Genomic DNA, 23,255 nt, shown 5'->3' with positions numbered 1-23,255 from the left:
GGCTTTACAAAGGTTCTCTGTTGACACTAGCAACTCCTTCCTCGAACATTAAAAAAAAAACACAGTGAACTTGGAAGTCCCTTGCTATCATTGTGATTTGATGTAAACTAGGGCCTGATCACAAAATGCCATTGTTATATGAATTACAGTAGATATACTGATGACAGATTCCACCGTCACAAGAAAGAAAAAAAAAGTTTATATATATAATAAGTAATCTTCTCTAAGTCAGTCGTGGCTACTGTATGTCTTTCTAGTCATTCAATATGAGCATAGTTAGTTTACATGAGGATTTAAGTTAGTTAGTGTTTACCCAGAAACACTTGATTAGTTCAACACGCATCAGACGAACTATACATCTTACAGACAAGGAAAGGCAACTCATAACAGTACAGTAAGAAACGGGAAAAAAAAGGGCACATCATGCAAAACACAGCCCTTCTGTTTGCCTGGTATAAACCATTTCTCTCCCTGACATCTGAGTTAAAATGCCTTCGAATAACCTTCGACCTCTCTGTAGGACTGTCCAGCTCTCGGATGGTGCACCTGTATCATCATTACTGGGAATCTGACCGAAGCAGTGGAAGACAGCGGCTTGAGATTGCTTCTGATTGGCTGCCATTACTCTCCCTTGAAGCAGGGGGGGCGTTTCTCCTTGAAGGCGGCGAGACCCTCCAACCTGTCTTTCGTCGGTATCACCTTGGAAACAACAAAAGACGTGTGAGAAAGACAGGATGTTTCCGTCATCTAGAATAGTTGTTGTTCTCTATTATCTATATCTAGTATCTATATACTCTGTTTGGTTATCTAGATACCATGGAAGACTCTCAATAGAGCCCTTTCATCAACATGCACAGTATTATACTGTATAAAGAAAGCCATTCAAATGCATACCTATACATGTATGCGGAAGTAAATAAAATAAAAATAAAATGTTTCAACAAAATACTGTATTTACTGTATGGAAAATACAACTAATTTGAATTCTAAAATTACAAGCGGATCAAATATTAAAGATAATGCACAGACCTGGGCATAGCAGGCTTCTTCAATAGCTAATCCCGTAGCTAGATCCACCTGAAAATCAGAACAGATTTGTTGAAATAAGAGCAGCAGAATAAGCTATGAGCAGTAAAAAAAAACAAAAAAAACAAAACACATTCATAGTTCAACTGTATTCAGGGGCAGCCATTCTTTTCTCTGACAGCTCGGAGCAGAGGGATGTGGAACCTACTTTTATAGGTTACCTTGGCATTTATCTGAACCAGAAATATCCCATTGCTGTTCTCTCCTCGAGAAAATAACCTCAATTTGAAACCCTTGTCCTTGAGTGGTGTTTCAGAGTGGACCAAATAAAAGAAAGAAATAGGTCTTCAAATTTAATTTTAAGTTGTAAGAGTCAGGTGCTGCAGGGTGTCGTGATCAAACTAAGCTTTCAGCGTAATTCATCGAGCCTTTTTAAGTTGGTCTTGCTTGAGGTAATCATATGAAATGTGTTGCAATTAAGAATAGGAAGAGTTTGAAACCTAGAAGGCAAACTGTCTTAATAGAACATACAGGGTGACAAAATACCTACTCAACACCTGTCAATAAACGTGACTTGAAGTCGCTTCGGTCCACAACCTTTGACCTCTGGGTTATTGGTGATGTCACTCCGCACATTCTATCAGGGTTCTCAGATGGCCATGGGGCGTGACCCAGAAGGGGCGTGACCCAGAAAAACCCTGACTAGTGATGTGAGCCTGGACAAGACATGCAGACTGCGCCACTAATTTCTTCTTGATGATAGGACCTAGTAGAGGGTATTTCCCTTTATAGAATCCAACACCCAAACCTTTGCCCTCATCATCAATCAATGGATGCATGCAGAGAGATGAGAAACGTATCAATTGATGTACAGTGTGTGAACTTGAGGCGGAATTATTAAAGTATGAATTATGTGTATTTCACTGTAGCTGAATAGGGTAGTGGTAGATAATACAGTAGGGCACCTGGGATAGAAAGTATGGTAAATGTATTAAACTTACCTCTATCCCCTGGTTGATAGCCAACTTTGCCATCCTAATTGCAATGGGACCCTGCAAACAAAACAACAGCTGTTTGATAAAAGTACACTTGATGCAATGTTTCCCCTACCATTGCCTTGTAGGGGCGGCCCGCCCCTCCTGAAAGACCCAAAAAGTCAAAAATGTTAGACTTTTAGATAGCTAACTTTTTTAGCATAAGTCAATGGAGTTTAACATAGGGAAAATTAGCATGGCGGCTAGTGGACATTTTCTGACTGGATGATGAAAAGAAAATATTTTCTGTTGCTGTATGAAAACGAAGTGAAAAAAAACAAACAAAAGCGAGTCGAGTCAAGTTGAGGTGGGAAAAATGCAGTAGGGAAACGGACGTTTGAGGAATGGTGGTGCGAGCGTACCTGGGGGTTGAACTCGCGGGCCAGCTCCAGCGCCCGGAGGTACGCGGCGTCCCCGCTCTTGTTCTGCTCCACGGCGTGGCTGACCAGGCCCAGCGAGCACGCCTGCGCCCCGTCCACCACCCGCGCAGCGAAGATCAGCTCCTTGGCCAGGGCCACGCCGATGGCCCGCGGCAGTCGCTGGGTGCCGCCTGCAGGAAGGAGGAGACTGTTTTACCCATCTTTGTCCTTCCGTTGTTTGCGTCTGACTTCTTATCGTTTTAAGAAGGAATGAAACTGGAGGGGGGACGGGGAATGGTGTTCAAAGTACAGAAACTACAAGAGACCGAGACCCTAACTTTGGTTTTTGGGTTCAATCCCCGGCCGGGTCATACCAAAAACTATAAAAATGGGACCCAATGCCTCCCTGCTTGGCACTCAGCATCAAGGGTTGGAATTGGGGGGTTAGTTCACCAAATGATTCCCGAGCGCGGCACCGCTGCTGCTCACCGCTCCCCCAGGGGATGATGGGTCAAATGCAGAGAACAGATTTCACACACTCAGGTATGTGACAATCAGTGGGACTTTACCCTTTAATCTTTGACCTTTGACTTTACCCTTTAATCTGTATGTATTGCTGAGATAGCTGTGGTACAGAATCTATGCTCTCGAGGTCAGGATGGTTGATGATCAGGATGGCTAGTAGGTTGGTTGACTGAAAGCTGAAACTGGAAGCACATTATCGTACTACTACAGGTAGGCAGCTAAAAAACAAGGCTTCTCAGTTGCTCTATTCTAAAAAGCAGAGTAATCAGCAGTCATTTTCACATTGGTATCCAGAGATGTCTAAAGACATCAGTTCAAATATCCAATTCCTAGGAGGAACATTTTTGTTTCTAAAGGACAATGGCAGCCTGTATCTTTTCTTTATTTAGACGAGTAGAAACGAACGGGAGATGTATGATTCAAACCCTGAAGGTGAAATGTGTATCAAGGCAAAGTTTACATTACCAACTAGACCATTATGCAGTGCTAGGAGAACAGTATGTTGCAGTGTCTCAACACATTCCTCAAGACACATTCCTCTTGGGTTGTGACGAACTGTGAAGATTGTGTTGCGTCTAGAAACATCAGCTTCGTTTACTTGGTGGATGACAGGAGAGTGCAGAGATTTATGTGGGTCACTGCTCAAGTTTGAATGCCACTAGTGTATAGAGAGAGAAGGCCAATAGGTTGAGGTGTAGCCTCTAAGATGACTGCAGAGCTTATAAATAGATTGTATCTATCTCAAGAGGCAAGCATGTGTGTTGCACACATTGAGACAGCAGTAGTTTGAGAACATGAACAAAATCCTTCCCTTAAAGGAGTAGTAAAGGGAAAATGCATGTTTAGCCCTGTTTTAAGGTTACTTATGATCATATACAATGGTTCAGATCAAAACGTTGACAAAGCTAGCATTTTCGATAAAGTTGATAATTGCTCTATCACCATTTTGGTCATACAATGGATGTGGGTGGGCACCTTGAAAAATCATTCAAAAACATGTTAAACTCTCGATTTCAAAGACAAGAAGCTCACCGAGGGGGTAATTGGTGTCCGTCGGTGTTTTGACATCAAATTTGCCACAAAGTATGAATCCTGTAGGGTTTTATTGATCATTTTATGAAATCCATTGACTTGTATTGACACGCCCGTTGTAGATGTGTAGATCAATCCGCAGAGGGGATTCAGAAAGCGGAACTACTTACGGTAGCTATTGTTATTGTTTATGTTGCTAGGCTACCTAGTTTGCAGAAGTTTACACACGTATGTGCTGCAACTCAATAGTTCTATGCTAAATATTTTAAAAAGCCTTTCCAGATGAACTAGAATCTTACTTTATGGTGAATTATATGTCAGAACGCCAACTAACACCTCGGTGAGTTTCTTGTCTTTGTAATAGAGAGTTTAACATGTTTTTGAATGATTTTTCAAGATGCCCATCCACATCCATTGTATGACCAAAACGGTGGTAGAGCAATTATCAACTTTCTCGAAAATGCTAGTTTTGTCAACGTTTTGATCTGAACCATTGTATATGATCATAAGTAACCTTAAAACAGGGCTAAACATGCATTTTCCCTTTACTACTCCTTTAAATATCTTGATGAACATCTCAACCAGACCTAATATCCCACAGGGCAGAAAACAACTAGCAAGCCACTTTTCAAGTGAAGCTGTTAAGTCTGACCTTGGCTTGAATTTCTTGAAAGAAAACACACCGGAGTCACAATATTCTCTGAGGTGAAATGGAGATAAAAGCAGACCTTGAGGTGAAAAACATCATTTTCTACTCGGCCTCGCAATGAACAAACCCCCGTTAGTTATGTCTGGCTGTGTCAAATATGCTGTAACACTTGCACCACACTAAATAAAGGATAAACAATCCAAAATCGGAGTAAAAAGCTGCAATGGGCTTTTCTCTTTGGTAGTCCTCACATGGGATCGTCATGGTCAAACCAGAGTCAGCAATGATGTTGATGCTCCAGTTGCATAAAACAGCAAATTAAAATTCTGTCAAAAAAAGTGTAGTGCCGTGTGGCACACTAAAACAAGTTTGAGTAGTAATTTTATTTAATTACCGATGTCAGTCTAATTCCTCGCTAATGAAAAGTGGGTCAGTTAGTTCATTTACACTGTATTATCCAGTTTCACTGGTTTATCATCAGTGAGGCGTAAAAAATCAAGGCCACATTGTCACCTCTAAAACTGGATGCTCAAGTTTATTCAGCGTCAGTCAAGTTTATTCAGTGTCAGACATGCAGAATGATGACGTGACGCCCAAGGTCAGAAACAGAATGTTAATCGTATTTTGAGGAAAACTATTGGCAACGTCGAATGTGCGCAATTCAGGACGGGAAAGGTGCTGTGAATAGGCCAACAACAGACGTGGTATTTTCATGGCATGTTGAAGTGCCCTTGCATGGATCAAATAATTGTGGGTGGAGCAGAAAAACATGGTAAAAACATGGCCGTCAGAGGGAGTGTTTGAGTTTTCAGGAGATAGTTAGAAAAAATGTAGCCTAAAAGTGCCAAATGCTTAGAACCAGGGCTGTGACGACATGGATCTTTTCATCGTCCAAATTCAACGGCTGCCCCTTGTCATCTGTTTCAAAGTCTAAATGTGCCCAAAGAGGTGACATAACATTAGGCATAGGACCTAGATTCACATCCGTGGCCATTGTTGAATTGTATAATGTCAACCGGCTAGCGTCTACTCTGTATGCTCATTATTTCGTTCTTCTTGATTCCCTCTTCTGTCCCTTCAACTCGCACACAAAGCTGAGTGACGACCTGAGAGGTCTGGTTGTTCCAGAAGCCCAGTCAGTGATAATGGGCTGTTCTCCCCCTTGTGCAAGACGCTGAAGTGACTAGAGTTGTATTATGCCAGAAGCTCTTGCACTGTTGAACTTGCAAGACAGTCAATGATGATACCTAAACAATGGTTACTGTGTTAGTAAGCTTACAATTAATATCACACATCATATGCACTCCTGTAATTGTCACCAACAAAAATGTTTAAAAATAAATAAATGAATTGCAGTGATGACAGCAACGAGCTCGACCCTGCGGTAGGCATCACATGACCGCGGTATTGCGGTAATGCGGCTATCGTCACAGCCCTACTTAGAATCAAAAGATCCTTCATATCTGATTTTTACTATTGTTTTTTAAAAATTGATTGAATAACGCACACCCAGCCTAGTCAATGTAAATGCAGGTCAGATTAAATACTGTATATCTGCATAATTACTAACGCAGAACTTTTGTGACAGTTGTGTAAACAGTATCATTCTTAAAACGGGGATAGTTGTGACATGGCAGTTACTTGGCATCATTCATCAAGTCACACTTCTGGCGCTCGGCAAATAAAAATGATCGTATCCCTGGTTGACATGGGACTTTATTAAGTCACTTATTTACCTGCATGAAACAGCCCTGGCTTCCTGTAACAAAGGCTTCTATGTGAAACCCAATTGTTTTATCTGGAACCTATTGGTTCTATTTAGAACCTAAGGGTTCTAAATATATGGCACTTTTTTTCAGTTATTCTATTCTTATGAATGGTTCTACAGTATATAGCATCCTTTTTTAATGCAGCAGGGATAAAATACCAAGTTGATAAGTCCGGCCCTTGTAGAGCGTTACGCTAATAGGGCCGTGACTCTGATGATGTGGCCCTGTATGACCCTGAGAGGGTGTAATGTTCCTAACACTAGACGTAGGTGTAGCAAAACATCTCCATTTTGTTTCACATTGCTACAAAGCAGATCAAATCTGCAATAAGCCCTTGGGGCGAATGTGGCTGTTCCAGACAGTATGATAAACAGAAATGCCCTCTGTTTTCGTTCACATGAAACCGGTCAGCTTACAGCTTTTGACCTCAACTCTTGCTCAAGAGCTTGGATGGAAAAGTGTTTACACATGGAGCAGCCTGCATGGGTTTCGTCACAGCGCCCAGATGAAGAAATTCCCAACAATCCTTTGTTGATGCTTGCCGTTTTCTCTGTCTCTCTTCTACACCCTCATTCTTTAGAAGCACCTTCACACTTACTGTCCCGCTATGAAACATTCTATCGCATCAGCCGGCTAAAGGAATGTCTGGGCTGAAGTACGGTACCACTACTGACACCGTCATGTTTTTGTTGTGTATACAGTGGGAAACGAAATATAACCGAAGAACAATGAATAGGCCAGAACACAGATTGTTTTGTCCCCTCTACTGGCTCTCAGTTCATATTAAGCAACTTTATAAAAAAAACAAAACAAGGCTTACTCAACACACAAACGTTGAGAAAAAGAAACCGATCAGGGCAAAGATATCACGTTGAATAATTGCATCACTTATCACTGACCACAGAATTCTGGTAAATTCCGTGGACCGAATTCATAACCTTGCACATTTATCATGCCAGTTTTGCAACAACTTCTGAGAAATTGTCATGTCACAACGGATCTTGTGACAGTTGATGCCCACTGCATATTTAGCCACTGTGTGATCCCTGTTTAGAAAAGATACAGATGATGTCTTGACATGCCTAAAGGAAGCATGAAGAAATGTAAGCACTGCTAGCATTGTTATCTTTTTAATACCATACACTTCATTGGGATGTGGGCATGTTTGTTTGTGTGTGTGTGTGTGTGTGTGTGTGTGTGTGTGCACGTACTTCCGTGCATGGTGTGTATGTGTGTTAAAAGTCAGTACAGCTGGACAGCAAAAAAGGTGTGGGCATGTTTGTGTGTTTGTTTGTGTGTGTGTGTGTGTGTGTGTGTGTATGCACGTACTTCAGTGCATGGTGTGTGTGTGTTAAAAGTCAGTATAGCTGGACAGCAATAAAAATAAAAATAAAAAGGTGAGGTGAAATGCTTTGGCTTTCCAGAGAAGTACAAGGCTGGCGAGGGGAAGCCAAACCCTCTGACAACGAGGAAGCTGCCAAGAGTCAACATTCTGCCCCAGGAAGTACATTACCCTCACAGGAAGTACATTACCCTCACAGGGATTACCCTCAACCTTTTAGTACCTAGTACACAGCAACATTCACAAAACTACACTGTCTGTGGGTCAGTTAAATGTATTGTTGTTGGTTTAATATCAAAAGAAACAGTTCTGTCATGATAAAAGTATGAATAAAACAGCTAACTACCCATTCAATATTGCTGTATATTGAAAGCAGACCACACACTGTAGTCAACATCAGAAAAAAAGTAAATTAAACTGCTGTACCAAGTTATTTCAATGTGTTTCATGAAGAACACAGCCTAACCAACCCGAAAGCAAAATTCCAATTACTATAGAGTATCTGAAATTAATCTGGATCAAATTTTGCATTCATCAAACCTACTCTGGCTTACCCTGCTAAAAATGGTGCTTTTAGAAGGAGGTTAAGGAGCGAGAGTGGGTGGGTGTTGGTTAACACAAACAAACCAAACATCTTTATTTGTCACGCAGGGACAACAGCACACGGTGTAGGGAAGCAGCAATGCTGAAACACACGAATGACAAGAGCGTTCACCAATTAAATGAGTCTCTGCCTTTAACTCATCCTGTCGTCCGTTCCCATGGGCAGCCAGGAGCGGTAGGCAGATGGGCCGCGCCCGGGGACCGATCCAAGCGCTCCTGTTCGTCTTCGTCATCTGTCCTTCTGCATGTTTTTCGTCACCCTGGGAGCGTGTACAGTACTGTGCATTGCTGAAAGTGAGGTAACCGACACACGGTACTGCTTTTTCCCAGCACTGGGAGGATCTGATTTCCTCAGAATAAATGGCGAGAACGAGGTGTGCCAGTGATGTCACGGCAGCATGCCTCGCCACGGGCCCCCGGTGAGCGCTCACATGGAGCTCAGATGACAAACCCAACCCAGATGGTAGAGGTCTGGGAGCAGCTCCAGAAGAGGGATGTTAACCTTTCTCACATGGGGCCAGGACAGAACACCACAGAACCACACACTTTCAATGGTCCCCTTATATAGCGCTTGTGACTGAGCTATTAAATAATGTACATTGAATTGTAAAGAATCCGATAACTAGAAATACAGTATTTAATCTCTGTATAATAGAAAATACTTAGTCATATTTTGCTTTTTGTTATTCATAGAAAGAAGAGGTAGGAAAATTACAGTTAGCAGATAACTACAATTCCAAAGAAAGATAATTCAGAACAGAATGAATGTCACTGGAACTATGCGGAAGGTGGAACTCAAACTAAACTCGCAAATGATGTTCGATGTGTACTTTCGACACGTTTGGCTCTTTGAAAGAAGAAAACAAGGATATATATAGTTACAGGCTATGAGGTCCAACTTCTTGTTTATGCTATATGCTGCACAAGTTCGTCCCACTTTTCAAAGGTTGAAGCTTGAATTACCATTGCTCATCACTAGGCAACAGAGCTCCACGGTGCTGGTCTATTTCCAGGCTCTCCATTCAACCTGGATTTGTTTACATTTTGACCTCTTTCCTCTTGCCCCATTTCTGCTCACACTGCCGTTGAGAACATTCGAAGTGATCCAATTTCTCTATTCAATTTTCTACCAATTTGCCCAGTTTTGATCGCAGGGCAAATTGGAAACTGTGGTTGCAAGTAGTACCCACAACAAAAACATGTCTTGTCTGACATTTAACGTCCGTTAAACAAGTCCCTTGTGTGCAACATGTTGGAAAATGGATTCAGTGTCTCCTCGTTTTGATCTCCTATGCGTATCCAATTGTGCAGAAGCCATCTCAGGCCATAGCATCGTAAAGTTACTTGATACAGCACTTGTTGCACACATATCAAGTCGCTATCTGTTCTCCCCAATTGCAGTGAGGGTTCCTAGATGTCAATAAAGGGCGTGTGATACTAAAAAGGCCTACTTAGAAAACAAAGTGGCTCTTTTTATAAAGATCTGGGCCAGGCCCTCACATGGGTAGAAGGGGAATTGGGTCACTGGATCAGTGGTGTCATGTGCAGATGTTGTACAGTACCTCACCAGCACGTGGATTGAGTTGAAATACTTCATGACCCGTCACAAAACCATACGTTTGCGGCGTTGGTCACTGATACTCATGGAAACAGTGCAGTAGGCTTAACAATACAACGTGTGAAGAATGTGTCGCTGCACAGTTCTTCTAAGGAACTACTGAAGCTTGGGACAGACGAAATGTTTTTAAGAACAAAAGAAAGTCTCTCAGAAATCAAATGGAAGGTCATCAAGAAGTTTTCTAAGAGTGTTGTCTGGATAACTTGCATCAAGGCAAATACTTCAAATTATTACATGAATTACATCCTTCATTCTTAGAAACAGCTTTGCTAGATCTAACAGGAAACAACGGTTTGAATTGTGATATATGATGATTGTTTTGTATGATATTCAAGGTAGGGCAACGCTCCAGATTATGACAGATGACCTGAAGACTGATTAATTCCATCATAAGACAGCCATCTAGACATAATAGTACATAAAACAAATCATTATATTTATAATTTATAAAGCATTTTTCATTGAGACACAATCTGGCATTGTATCCACTGGTCCACCTAAGGCTAAATCTGTCTCAAGGGGAAACTGCACACACGAGGTTGAGCGAAATTAGGAAAACCCCACGGAGCCATGCCAAGCGACTGACGCGTCTGTTCCCGTAACCTCTCAAGGGTTTCCGCATTAAAGACCAACTTGCCAAGAATCTGCCTGTAATATCAGGACTGTATTCTTCAGAATTTACCGAGTCACAGCGTTATAATAGCCTTAGGTCACATCGGGAAACACCTATGCCATGAAATTTGTAAATAGATCTTAAAAACAACATACAGCATCACAGCAGTCTACAAAGACATGTTATTCTCTTGTCCCTCGTGACTTATCGCAATACAGCAATATTTAAATGTTTAAAATCTTTCAATAATCCTGCACACTGCAGCTTTAACGTTCTATCTACAGTAATTGTCCCCCACCCCATGTAAACTGGGTAGCGAAGGCTCTTAAAATGATCACTGTCCATTTGTGTGTTCATCCGTCCCTCACAAAAGTGTACCAGAGTCCAACACTGTAGAAGTATAGTCCGTTCTAGGGGGCCTGATCTTGCGGCGCTTCCTTGCTTATCTGCTCCTTGCTCTGCATGTCGGGATTCTCATAGGTTAGTGTGTAGAGGTTAGCTGCACATTTAGAGTTGTATTTCCCAGGACTGATTATATGGCCCTTGATTGGGTGGTTTGATCATCTTGGATAGATTAGACTAGTAGTAGTGCATGGCTAGGTCATGTGTGTGTTCAACTGTCATGACCATAGGTAGGGCAGCCAAAATAATGCACTTTTTGGGCAAAGCTGGCCAATGGCAACGTAATTCTAGAGCAGCACACTGCTGGCGTGAGGTAAAAGTAAACGCAGTGGATCGAGCGTTCAGAGAGCATGTTCTGGTCTATGGAGCTTAGAGAACATGTTCTGGTCTGTGGAACTCAGAGAGCATGTTCTGGTCTGTGGATCTTAGAGAACATGTTCTGGTCTGTGGAGCTCAGAGAGCATGTTCTGGTCTGTGGATCTTAGAGAGCATGTTCTGGTCTGTGGATCTTAGAGAGCATGTTCTGGTCTGTGGCGCTCAGAGAGCATGTTCTGGTCTGTGGATCTCAGAGAGCATGTTCTGCGGAGTGGAGCTTAGAGAACATGTTCTGGTCTGTGGAGCTTAGAGAGCATGTTCTGGTCTGTGGAGCTTAGAGAGCATGTTCTGGTCTGTGGAGCTTAGAGAACATGTTCTGGTCTGTGGAGCTTAGAGAACATGTTCTGGTCTGTGGATCTCAGAGAGCATGTTCTGCGGAGTGGAACTCAGAGAGCATGTTCTGGTCTGTGGATCTTAGAGAACATGTTCTGGTCTGTGGAGCTCAGAGAACATGTTCTGGTCTGTGGATCTTAGAGAACATGTTCTGGTCTGTGGAGCTCAGAGAGCATGTTCTGGTCTGTGGAGCTTAGTTAGAGAACATGTTCTGCGGAGTGGAACTCAGAGAGCATGTTCTGCGGAGTGGAGCTCAGAGAACATGTTCTGCGGAGTGGATCTTAGAGAGCCTGTTCCGCGGAGTGGAACTCAGAGAGCATGTTCTGCGGAGTGGATCTTAGAACGCCACCTCTCTCTGTGACGCCGCAATTTCCAGTCTCTCCTCGTTTTCTTTCTATAATAAGCTGTTAGTAGCACGGAACTGAAAACAAATAAGTAAGCATCTACGCCTTGACATTGTGCAATGCATGGCGCAATATATATTGAGGAAGTTTATTTAATACCAGTTTAAGTTTAATACTAGTTTATAGTTTTAAGCACATTTGCTACCATTGGAAAGAAGGGCCATTGGACTGCATCGGGTTTCTCTCATCATTCCATTGCATTCCTGAATAACGTCTTCCCAGAAGGCTCTAGCCATGACTTCCAACGATCACAGATCTACCGTCTGTTATGCTATGTCATACTCTCATGAAGACATCATATAATTCATCAAATATATTAAACGAGAGAGAGAGATAGAGAGATAGAGAGAGAGAGAGATAGAGAGAGAGAGAGATAGAGAGATAGAGAGATAGAGAGAGAGATAGAGAGAGAGAGAGGAGAGATAGAGAGATAGAGAGATAGAGAGAGAGAGAGAGAGAGATATAGAGAGAGAGAGAGAGAGAGAGAGAGAGAGAGAGAGAGAGAGAGAGAGAGAGAGAGAGAGAGAGAGAGAGAGAGAGAGAGAGATAGAGATAGAGATAGAGATAGAGATAGAGATAGAGATAGAGATAGAGATAGAGATAGAGATAGAGATAGAGAGATAGAGATAGAGATAGAGATAGAGATAGAGATAGAGTGATAGAGTGATAGAGTGATAGAGTGATAGAGTGATAGAGTGATAGAGATAGAGTGATAGAGAGATAGATAGATAGATAGATAGATAGATAGATATAGATACATAGGGAGCCTACTTTATTAACCCATAGACCCATAGATAGACACAGACAGACAGACAGGTTTTTAAATTAATCCCGTGGGGAAATTGTTCAACGTAGTGGAGACAAGACAAGACAGACTCATCGGGGATTCCTCCTCCTTGTGAAACATCTCAAACGTGTGACCCTGTGTGAAACCCACCATGACTTCAAGATACCCAATTACAAGACAGTCGTGTGCAGTACTACGAACGGATGAGTTTAGCGTGACCTCATCCATTGGAACACTAAAACACATCCTGGTGGGCTGCAAGACCAGCCTCACTCAAGCCAACGCCCTTCCTCCCCCGTCATGCTGGCCGGCAACGGCATTTGTCCGGGAGGGAGAGGGTCAAGTCGGACCTGCCACGTCAAGACCAGACGCCGGGCGCCTCGGTGGGGCGAGACGTGGCAGAAGACATGCTGGAAGACATGGCAGACTTATGGTGCGTTCGTTTGTGGTCGGAGGTGGCAAGTCGCAAGTGGCAAAATACCTACCTCCGACCTGTGTGCATTCGAGCTATAGCGAAGTCGCAAAAACATGGATGCGCAGAAACGAAAAAAACACGGAACGGCTAATAACGATAGGTTTTAGTAACTACTGCATTAGAAAGTTGAACATTATCTTTTCAATTCACACAATTGTTTCAATAATATTTTTACTTACCATTTATCATATTTGCAGCCATTTTGGATTGATGTCAGCCGGCAACTGGGGGCTGAGAAACATATCCGAATTTGCGACGAGGAAGTGCGAGTTCATGCGGCGTTTTATTTAATCATTCCTACTAGCAAGGCGCAATTTGCCACCTCCCAGTTATAAACGAACGCACCATTATGCCCAGAGGCTCTGCTTCCCAGCTGGGATCGCGTCAACTGACCTGGGACCAGACCTCGTGCTGTGGTCGGCCTCACTCCATCTCGTTCACATCATCCAGCTTACAGTGCCAGGAGGGACGCAGCGGAGGTTCATGATTGCGCGCTGTACGCATGCGTGCTGGAGCAAGTGGGGAAGCTATTTCGTTTCTAAAGACGTTTCTAAAGATCATATTACAGAGGCATGTGAAAAACCACAACAGGCCTACGCTCTATGTAAGCACAACTACGACATCGTCGTCAGGAGGAGCCGGGATTCGGACCGCTCACCCTACGATCATTGGACGACCCGCTCTGCCTCCTCAGCTACAGCCGCCCCATCTGCTCGTCACGTCACACACAACATCCATAACTTGCCAAGACACACCACTGCCCGATTGGCCAGGTCAAGGGGTTAATACGCTATCTCCATACCGAGAGCTCTTTGACTTCAACGCAAGTGCTGAATCATTGGGGTGTCCTGACTGCCAAAAACTGTGTGGGGGGGAGGGGGGTGGGAAACAGTTTCAACTTTGTAAAAGGCATACATGAGTGACATACATTGCAGATTACCTTCAATTTGTACCTTGAACAATATGCTTTTGCAGAGGCAGAGCATTGTCAGATTATTGGCAATTCATGGTCCCAACCTACAGTATAAATCATCTTGTGAAAGGATCATAAAGTTACATTTTCAGGACAGCAGTGCATGACATACAGCTAAAGGTCTAATGATTCTTGTCAAAGGGTGCAAATACCAGCTGATTCAATATTTGCATTCAACATGTAGCTGGCTGGAACAGCTTTCTAGTGACAGAGCAAAACACCTAGCCTGGGGTCAGACATTAGAATCTGCCAAACTCCACCGAAGCTGACTGATTCTTGGTCTGGTGTTACTACATGAAAAAGCTGTTTCTCTCAGTAAAAACTGATCAGTTCAATGAGCGCCTCAGATTCTAACGATTAACCAATCAGCGCCAAGGGCTGGACTAGCGTCGTTGCCAAACTGTTGCGTTATCAAGTGTTGTAACAAAGCAACAAAGTATCACTTGAGAGGAGGACGATTGGTAGTAGTTGAGAGTATGAGTAGCCTACTACATTTACATTGTTTCACCACGTTCCGTGTTGTCAACATTGTCTATGGTTGTCATGACTATGCATCAGGCGGATACGTTGGTCTCTAGTGATTGATTAGGGAAAATCAAATCTACCTCCCCGTCTTGCAATGTCAGACTGAAGACGTCAGGCAATGAACACGCAGATTCGATTGGCTATTGGTGAGATAGTAAACAAATGAGATCGTAAACAAAAGCCGTAAAATACTACAAAGGCTGCGCAGGCTCAAACTAGTTGCCTATGCTCCGTCAAAAGGGAGAAATTCTCATTGATTTATCGGGTTATAATACGAGGTCTGGATTGGACGGCTTCTGGGTCCGGATCTGGACCGCGGTCCGCCTGTTGGTGATATAGGCTTTAGGCTAATTCTACAGGCTGCAAAAAGTTGCGTGAAGGTGTTTTTTCCGTCGTTCTGTGTGTGGCTTGTCTTAATTTAGCTGTTTTTGGAATTACATTTACAGTGTACTCTGACTTGGGATCAGCTTGTAGATGCAACATTGTATAACAGACAGACAGAGGGTGAGGTTTAGTGGCCAGCCATAGTTGTGCAGACCAGGCCCGGGGTGTAACAGAAACGAGCTGTAACCCATTCAAACGGACAGCGTTTTAGAACAGGTCAGTGAGCAAATTAGTTCCAGGGCACAAGGCAGCATGCCAGCCTGCCAAACAGAAATATGTCTTGTGCCGACGTCTCCCACCACTCTAGTGCCAGCGAGAGCGCGGCAGCAGTGAATCAATCTCCAAAGGCTTGGACCCGAGCCAGAGCTCTGGTGACCTATTTTCATCCAGGGGAGAGACTGGCAACAGGCAAGCAATGGGGAGAGCCACTTCACTCCGTCTCTCGCTCTGTGTGCCCTCTGCTGAAAACCGCTCATACAAATGATGGAGCTGGAATGAGAAGAGGCTCCATCTCACCCCAGATACAGCCTATCATACGGCTAGCCTAACATTAAGCCCAAAAGGTATTCAGAGCTATTGTTCTCGAGGGTTTCATGGCTGTGGAAAATGGGTCATGCAACGAAAGTGGATACATCACAAAATATACAGAAAGCTGGAGACACTCGCTATTTTTGAAGACATCTTTCAATAGCGAAAAGAGCCACTGCAACTTATTAACATTAAAAACATGGAATATTTTTGTTACATAAGTTAGCTAAAAGGGAACCTAAATAGATAAGATGGGAGAAGAACCTGTCAGTGATCCACATTTAATTTGCCACATCTCCGACTCCATTTCCCTAACAGAACGCTCAAGGTGTCTCCAAAATGAAGAGATGCAAATGCTGCAGAACTAGCACTACAGTATTTACATACAGTAACACCGGGGACTTATTATTGACGTGTCAGGTAATCAATGTCAATGCTCTGCATGATTGTGTGCACTTTCATTGTGTATTACATTTGGGAAAGACTGGTGCAGCCTGGTAAAACAAGTGAATATATGAGTGGCCTCTCTCACAGAAAACAGCAGACACTTGCCAGCTGTCATTACATTACAGTCATTTAGCAGACGCTTTTATCCAAAGCGACTTACAATAATTGCATTTAATGTAGGAGGTCAGTGTACTACTACTCGCCAGAACTCACAAGTGCATCTCCTTTCGAAACTCACAAGTGCATCTCCTTTCTAAGTGACTAAAAGCATAATTTAGTGCTGAAGACAAAGTGCAAGAGTAGCAAAATAAAAATTATAAAAAGGTGCTTAAGGTAAAGATAGGAAGTGACTCCTGCGATATCCTGACGTCAGTGGGACAGAAAAGAGCCCTGACCGTGTCGATCACTAGTTTTAAATTGGATGCAAGCTGCTACAGGGAGCTAGTGTAGACCGTAGAGAATGGAGAAGGGAGGTTGTGTGAGCGAACTTGGGATGGTTGAATACCAGGCGAGCTGCAGCTTTCTGGACAAGTTCCAGAGGTTTAATGACTGACGCTGGGGCCCCAGCAAGGAGGGAATTGCAGTAGTCCAGGCGGGTGACGACAAGAGCATCTGTGCCATTTCGTCAGTAAGGAAAGGGCAAATCCTCCTGAAGTTGTAGAGCAGGAATCTACAAGAGCGTGTAACGCATGTGCTTGAGGTGGTGTATCGTCATCCACTCCGAGATGTACGCCAAGCACGCAGCTATGCATGCCTCCACTTGTGTGTCAGAGGGGGTTAATGACAGGATCAGCTGGGTGTCATCGGCATATCAATGACAGAAGCCATGTGAGCGAATGACAAAACCCAGAGATGTAGTGTAGAGGGAGAGAAGGAGAGGACCCAGGACTGACCCTTGTGGAACTCCCGTAGTCAGACTTCGTGGTTCCAACACAGAGCTACTCTGTGACTGTAAGGAGTGTGGTCTCATTCAAGTGGCCAACCTTGAACCCGGTCTGGAGGGGGTCCAGGAGTTTGTTCTAGTGGAGATACATTAGGCAACAACAAAACAAATGTGCATAATTTTGTTTATTATATTTAGCTACTTAAATGTATTTTAAAATGTTAAATGTAATTTTCTAAGCCTAACAGCCCACTATAAAAGTTCACCCAAACTGTCTGGGCGTGGTGTGTATAGTCTATTAGCTATGACTGACAGGCTGTGCCCCCACTATCCATACATTATTGTAGCTCATAGGTAGCCATAGCTACCTCCATGATACGCACTGATCTTGTTGACAAAACTAGCACTTCCTTCCATCCGGTCGCCTGTCTGATCTGTTTGTCACCTTTCTTCTGTTCTACTGTGACACACAGGGCCCTGTGCTGCTAAAACTAACGGGCGAGGCACCTCTATTCTTAGGATGGGGTAATCAGGGCAGTGAGCTTGTTTTATTCAAAATTCCTCCGAGTGTGTGGGGGGGGTACAACGGACGACGACACCAGCCGAGCTCAGACGGGCGTCGATTGACCCACTTCCCTGCTGGGCCCTTCCTAACACAGCTACTCAGATGAGGTTCATTTTCATCAGAAGAGAGAGAGAAGATGAACAGTGCTGCTCAGTGACAAAGTAAAGACTCCTCTAGAGTCGCATGAACGAGGACGGAACGATCAGTTTGAACAAAGGCAAGCGAAGACACTGGAGTATATATGGATTGTATTGGTGATGGACAAAGAGGGGTATGGGGTATGTCAGCATGGGAATATAGGGGATAATTAAGTGCTACTGGGAATATATTTTGAGACCGGTTGGAAGTCCAGACTCTACGTCATAGGGACTCTGCGTGTTTGACTCCACATTAAACAGTGCAGTGCAATAACCAAAATGAACTCTGTGATGTGGTGCACAACCTTTTCCAAAGTGACCCAGACAACCTCACATTTGGTCACCAGTTAGGGTTGGTAAACCCTGGATACTAAAAAAAGAACTCAGGGAATTTAGATTCTAGGAAGAAAAGTCACGTGTCCGTACACACATGCCAGCAGCAAACAGGAAAAAATGGCACCATGAAAAGTGCAGGATTGTTTCACTAACTGAAGCTATTAATTTATAACTGCATTAGCTTGGTTTTATTGAATAGTTTTGGTAAAACGGATGGTTTTACAGCAGAACTCAGTGGGGTACTCTGAGGAAATTAAACTCTGACATCTTACCTGCTCCTGGAATGATTGCAAGTTTGGTCTCAACCAATCCCATTTTCGCTGAGTTTGCTAGAAAAACAGAAAGAAGCAGTGTCAAGATATTTGATCATTTTCCGCATCAATTTAACCCTGACCCTACCCTACTTTATTACACACTCACACTGTATTGTAATGTACTCTGGCTAAAATCTGAAAGAACTAAAGCAAGTAAATAAGACTCAATCAAATTGAGAAAACTACTTGCGACGTGTTTCTGCTCCAAAGTACTTTTCAGAAGCAAAAAGGGCAAAAAAAAAAAGTCTAATTGCATACAGTGGCACATGAAAACCATGACGTTTTCACAAGTTATTTCAGGGCTCATTTCAAGTTTGTCTACCACTAATGAACACTATGTATCATTATGCCAAAAACAATTAAATTACGTTCATCTGAGAAACTACTGCACTGTAAGCGTCTGTCCCCCACCTCCAAACGCAGCTGGATCAATGACACACACTTCAAATAGCTTGCTCTGCCTTTGACTCACACCAATAACGTCATCAGAAACAGAGAAACGTGTGAAAGCTGAGTGAATGTAGACTCTCTGGCACAATTCTGGCACAAATTGATGGACGCTGAGAAAACAAGACCGGAAGACTTCTGTTTTGTGATAATGACAGATCTGAGTGTCAATTTCCTCCAAATGCATTTATTGAGCACATCCTTGTTCATGGTTGTATACTGCCAATGTTTCATATTTGACCCAAAAAAATGATTGAGATTCATTTCTTAATAAAAAAAATAATGTTTTTGTTAAAAGCTTAAAAATTGACAAATACATTGCCATCTGTGTGTGCATGATATTAAGGTTGAATTCATCTCGCATACCAGCAGGTATGTGTATATCTATATGTATATATTTACCTATATGTAGGTAAAACAATGTTCATACCATCACCCACTCCTACAGCTGTAATGTGAAAGCCCTGTGAGATACACTGTGAATGGGGCTTATCATATTAAATATCTGTTACCCTATTAATAGATGAGGGCACATGGGGACACCCCTCTGTCCATGTGATGGTTATTCGTTGCTACGGTATTTGAAAAAGATAACAGGCACATGTCTGTATAACTTATCAAGTAGATGTTTTTGTACGAGATGAAGCATCAGCACATCTTCTACTTTGAAACAGTGGCAAACATATCCATCACAGTATCACAGCCGTGTGTGCAACATACTGTAAGCTACACTGGCATCTGCAGGCATGTTTTATCAGAGAGACCAGTCTTACATGCGATTCTGATGTCACAGGCAAGGGCCATCTCCAGTCCCCCTCCCAACGCCGCTCCGTCGATGGCAGCAATCGTAGGCATCGGCAGATTACCTGCATAGTGTAGATAAATGGTAAATGGATGAATCTATAGCGCTTTTATCCAAAGTGCTTTACAATGGCCTATCCTTCACCCATTCACACACAAATGGCGGCAGTTGCCATGCAAGGTGCCAGCCTGGTCATTGGGAGCAATTTAGGGTTGAGTGTCTTGCTCAGGGACACTTCGACAGGCGGACAGGAAGAATGGAATCGCCGACCCAGCGATCACTGGACGACCTGCTACCCTATGGCTGTAGAGACGGGGGATTTTAACAAGGAGAACACTAAGAGAAATCTGTAAAGATAATAATAGTCCAAAGAAACATTGGGTTCTAAAGATCATTTGCTATTTATCTGTTGCCAATCTCAATGTAGAGTAGACAATGTGCCAGTGACGCAGAGTAACTCTTTTCAAGAAAATAATAGGGGGAAAAACACAATTTGCATTTTATGTTCTTCATTAAAGCACCTGGGATGGAGATGAACAAGGGTACTCTCACTAACAAGACCAATGACCTTTATTACTAAGAAAGGATTCTGGTGGTGATTTATGAGCATAAGACTATTTCAGACAGAATGCGCAGCTTACTGTGCTCTGAGAGAGAACAACATGAATAGAATTCAGTCCCTCGTCATTCCACCCACCAAGCTCCGTGATCAGTGCCCTGGCTTTGGACACAAAAGGTCCCACTTCACTCTGTTGCATTTTGGCCCTCTCTTTCAAGTCTGCACCTGCGCCGAGCACAAAGAAAAGATATTCATCATAGAATGCAAATGTATGGTCCTGAAATGCGCATGAAAAGATCCATTACACATGCTTTGTTTCACAGCACAATTGTTTAAATGTGCCCAGACCATCATCACAATAAGAAGATACAACACAGAATATAATATGAATTTACTAAATTCCAGCTCTCAATACATAATCATAAATTAACACAATGTGGCACGGAGAAGATGACATAGCAAATTACAAAAGAAACATAAGATTTACAGTCATGGACGAAAGTATTGGGACCCCTGGAATTTTTCCAGAAAATACACCATTTCTCCCGGAAATTGTTGCAATTACAAATGTTTTTGGTATACACATGATTATTTCCTTTATGTGCATTGGAAAAACAGAAAAAAGCAGAAGAAAAAAGCAAAAATTGACAATTTTACACAAAACTAAAAAAATTAGCCGGACAAAATTGTTGGCACCCTTTTAAAACTATATTAAATCTATGTGGGACATTCCAAGAAAAAAAAAAAATTCTTGGGAAAAAATTTTCTTGGGACATTCCAAGAAAAAAAATCTTATAATCTAATAAAACAATATTAGACCCAGGACAACTTTACCAGCACAGAATATCCCAGGCACCATGCTGCACAAGATGACGGTCCGCACTTTGTTATTCTTTTTCACCTTCTCTACAGCTTCGGACATCTGAAACGACCAAGTGGGTATGCATAGCATTCAAGTTCAATACAGTTCAATCTAGCCACATTCAAGTTCAATCTAGTCCCTTATTGGGCATAGCCTATACTTACCAAATTGACCAGGTTTTTGCTTATGGCATTTTTGGCTTTTGCTCTGTTGATCCCAAAAACAACAATTCCTGAAACACACAAAACAGATTATTTTATTTTATCAGTAGACACCTCACAAAATGATACAGCACTATAGAGGGTTTTCACAGCCCGTCATCAGTCGGCCATGTTGGAGGTTGAAGCTACTGAATGTAGATAGCAAGCTAGATAGATAGATCAATAGACAGGTAGATAGACCTATCCATCTACCCATCTATCTAGTCGTTAGCCTAAACCTGAGCTTACACCTGCTAAACCTAAGCTTCAACCTCCAACATGTCTGGCCGTGAAAACCCTCTATACATTATGTGACTACATAACTACTTTCCGGATGGAACGTTATAGTACTACAATGTGATATGGTGTGATATGGTGTGGTAGAGAATCTATTGCATCAATCAATAAGATCTCCTTTGATGCGCCCTATTGAATAATGGTGCAGCACCACAACTATATCAGTGAACACACTGAACATAATCTATAACCTTATGGCACTGTACCCACAAGGCTCGTGGGAATATCTGCTTCCACCTCTCCAGTCCAGTCAGAACTCAGAAGCAGGAACACAACTACAAAACTGACATCTCTACTCTGGTGAGTGGACATTGCTTGTTCATCATGCTTTGTGTCAACATGGGTCAAACATACTCCAGGAGCTTGCTCCATCGCCTTGTTGAGAGGGGTCAGGGAAGAATTTTTACAGCTCACTTATCTGGCCCCCGGGTGATTACTGTTTTTTTGCTTCCCTCTGGAATATGTAGGGGTGGGTCGTATGCCCTCCTCCCTTGTTCTCTGTAAAGCGCATTGTGTTGCCTCTGGGTATGAAATGCGCTATACAAATAAAGCTTTGATTGATTGATTGATTGATTGATTGATTGATTGATTGATTGATTGATTGATTGATTGATTGATTGTGCAGGATGTAAACATTCTGCAAGCGACACCAGGAAATGACAATCACGTGGACTGTAGGCAATGACATGGTTGGGCGTAGTGGCACTGGGCATGCGCACTTGTGGAAGAAAAATACAAAGTCTGGCTTCTGAGTAACAGTTAATCACTTTACATAAACCCCATACAGATCACATGTTTGGATACTTGATTCTGATTGGCTAGCAGCCGTGGTAACCCGTGACGCCCTGTTTTGCTAGCTATGCTAAGCTAACCGCCTGGTTGAGGCTGCGTGTTCGGGTACATTGTTAAAGGGGCAGCACATTTTCAAAGTCAACCATAAACACAAGACTTCGAGATACAATTCGACTGTCTACCTGAGTCTTCTCCGTCCAGATACCTAACGCTCAGGTCGTCCCCTGCCTTGGCGTCGGAGCTGAAAGGACGTCCTGCTCCAGGACCTGCCGGACGGACATACTGCACTTTGTTTGAAAGGGCAAGATGCAAAGACTTTGAATGCTCCTGCAACCTGGAAACCCCCTGGAGGCTCCCCGTCTGGGGTCGAAACGCTTTGAGCAGAACTCTGCATCCTACTACGACCGCCATGCTGTCCAGCTGCAGTGGTTTTGACTTTCAACTTTGAACCCATGTGACGTGTATTTTGGTCATGTGATCCAGTCCGCCGCAGCAGATGGGATTCCCTCCCGGAGCCTCCAGACCTATTATTATTATTATTTATATTTCTATTAATACATCCATGCTCCATACTCACAGCAGCAGCGTTCAGCCATCTAACAGCCTGCACCCCTCTTCTATGGCGAATGCTGTCAGGATCTTTGAGTAGTGAACATAGAAAAGTAGTGAGATGTTTTGCTCTTTAATAGATGTGAGAAGGAAACGGAGGAAGAAACAGTGTGTCCCCAAAAATATGATATTTCCACAGTCACCGTTAGTGACATGCCTTGTGGGACAGTGGTTTTCTGAATTCCATAAGAATGACATTCAAAGCCTTCACTAGCATTGTTGTGCATTATATAGATGGAACAAAGACAT

The 23,255-nt window shown here is 42.9% G+C and overlaps 1 protein-coding gene across 2 annotated transcripts; it reads right to left on the bottom strand.

Moving 5' to 3' along the window:
- auh (AU RNA binding protein/enoyl-CoA hydratase) lies at window positions 1-22,826 on the bottom strand. 2 transcript variants are annotated; one of them, XM_084442737.1, is made up of 10 exons: window positions 22,580-22,826; window positions 21,273-21,340; window positions 21,081-21,168; window positions 20,385-20,471; window positions 19,659-19,751; window positions 18,397-18,453; window positions 2,423-2,610; window positions 2,028-2,078; window positions 1,030-1,077; window positions 1-699 (listed from the first exon to the last, which is right to left on the bottom strand). In XM_084442737.1, the coding sequence occupies exons 1-10, from the start codon at window positions 22,806-22,808 to the stop codon at window positions 622-624; spliced, it is 987 nt and encodes a 328-aa protein (XP_084298863.1). In that variant the 5' UTR covers window positions 22,809-22,826; the 3' UTR covers window positions 1-621. The 2 variants fall into 2 exon arrangements, with proteins under 2 accessions (XP_084298863.1, XP_084298864.1); XM_084442738.1 differs by lacking the exon at window positions 20,385-20,471.
- Between the last annotated feature and the right edge of the window lie 429 nt (window positions 22,827-23,255).

Source organism: Borostomias antarcticus, assembly GCF_949987555.1.
Source record: "Borostomias antarcticus genome assembly, chromosome: 8".
In the NCBI taxonomy this organism is placed as follows: domain Eukaryota; kingdom Metazoa; phylum Chordata; class Actinopteri; order Stomiiformes; family Stomiidae; genus Borostomias; species Borostomias antarcticus.
The sequence above is the reverse complement of the archived record's forward strand: the minus strand, read 5'-3'. Positions and strand labels throughout refer to the sequence as shown.

Excerpts from the sequence above, each read along its gene's own strand:
- auh (XM_084442737.1), bottom strand. The coding sequence starts at position 22,808 with ATGGCGGTCGTAGTAGGATGCAGAGTTCTGCTCAAAGCGTTTCGACCC. Across the intron at positions 2,611-18,396 it reads TGCAATCATTCCAGGAGCAG|GCGGCACCCAGCGACTGCCG; the intron begins GTAAGATGTCAG and ends TCCTTCCTGCAG. Across the intron at positions 1,078-2,027 it reads CTATCAACCAGGGGATAGAG|GTGGATCTAGCTACGGGATT; the intron begins GTAAGTTTAATA and ends TCTGATTTTCAG.